A 1,374-nucleotide genomic window follows, 5' to 3' on the forward strand; every position below is an offset into this window, starting at 1 on the left:
ACAGGTAACGGTACGGACAACATCTGTGTCCCAACAGGTAACGGTATTTTCATTTTCTCCTCCTTTATACTTCTTCTCCATCACAATTTAAAGTCAAGTAGGCCTATTGTATGATTTACTTCAATATGTATTTTATAGCTTTAGTTATTTGCATATTGACATTCATTATACAAAAAATTTACAAGCAACCTTTAAACTCATGCTCCCACTGTTATTTTGGTGAAAGTAACTCCAAAGTAAAGCAAAAGTAGCGTAAAGCATTACAATTCAGAGACGGTAATATTACTTATTACTCTCAAATGACCGTAACTAGTAATCTATAATGTGTTACATTTTGGAAGTAACTCTTTTGCATGAAAATGGGAATGTCAAAATAAAGGGGCATCTTAAATATGGCAATATGTATTGATATTTTCACTTTGTATCCTACTTACTGGATCATTGGGTATTGAATGGATATGTCGATCCTGATGAATGTATTTTTACACTTTTAATACAGACCCAGTTCACTAAAGCCTGGCAGTGTGTTCAACCCCCAACCAGTAAGAATCTGACCTGTGGAACTGCTGGAACAGGTTCATGGGGATGAAGGTCAACAAGCTGTACTTGGTGGTGCGGATGGCATTGCCCTGGAAGCTTTTGGAAACCGCTTCGTAGTCCTGTTGGTGTGGCCCGTGGCGGGCAAACACTGTTCTCCGCTTCCCACTGACTCTCTGTGGGAAGCTGTGGGCGTCCAGGGAGGTTTTGTTGGGCAGGCCATCGGTGGCAGAGTACCAGCCTCTCCCCGCGTTTCCCTCCAGCAGCTGCCGACACCGATGCTGCACCCAGTGCAGCCGCTCCATCACCTCGGTGGCCTCCTGCTCCTCTGCGCTCCACACTGCACTTTCACAGCGTCCTCATCCTGCAGAGAGAGAACCACAAATGAATTAGTCTCTTTAGGCTGTTCTTATACAGGCTGTCTGCAAACTCAAATCCCATGAAATTACCTAAACCAACAATGTGTTACTCTGCCTCTCAATACTTTTCGGAATATTGTAATATGGCATTAGTGTGGTCTTTTCCGGGTTTTAAAGGCTGCATTAGAGTAAAGTGATATCCTCTTTCTATACATCTCACTGTTCCAGCTGTTCTATTATTTGCCTTAACCCACATAGTCATCACATTAATTAAATAAGATCTCACTGTGTAAATATTTTGTCAAAGCACCAATAGCCATCCCACAACCCTTTGTTTGTTCTTCAGTTCTCCAGATGACAGAAAACCTGGTGGAGGCATGTGTAGCATGGACCATGGAAGGACTTATTCCATTTCCATTACATTACATTACCTTGATTTCTTGTGTTTCTCACACCCTCCCAAGCCACCTCAAAAAAT

The 1,374-nt window shown here is 42.2% G+C and overlaps 1 protein-coding gene across 2 annotated transcripts in view; it reads right to left on the reverse strand.

Moving 5' to 3' along the window:
- atp10d (ATPase phospholipid transporting 10D) overlaps positions 1–1,374 on the reverse strand; it is a 41,648-nt gene that overhangs the window by 36,310 nt on the left and 3,964 nt on the right. Inside the window, exon 2 of one of the 2 annotated variants that reach the window (XR_004326851.1) lies at positions 553–901. Coding sequence is in view for 1 of the 2 variants with exons in the window: in XM_032499809.1 (XP_032355700.1) it covers positions 556–842 (287 nt within the window). In the remaining variant the exon portion in view is untranslated. The remainder of the gene's footprint in view (positions 1–552; positions 902–1,374) is intronic. The other variant, XM_032499809.1, reaches the window with a different exon arrangement.

This window comes from Etheostoma spectabile, chromosome 20, assembly GCF_008692095.1.
Source record: "Etheostoma spectabile isolate EspeVRDwgs_2016 chromosome 20, UIUC_Espe_1.0, whole genome shotgun sequence".
NCBI lineage: Eukaryota > Metazoa > Chordata > Actinopteri > Perciformes > Percidae > Etheostoma > Etheostoma spectabile.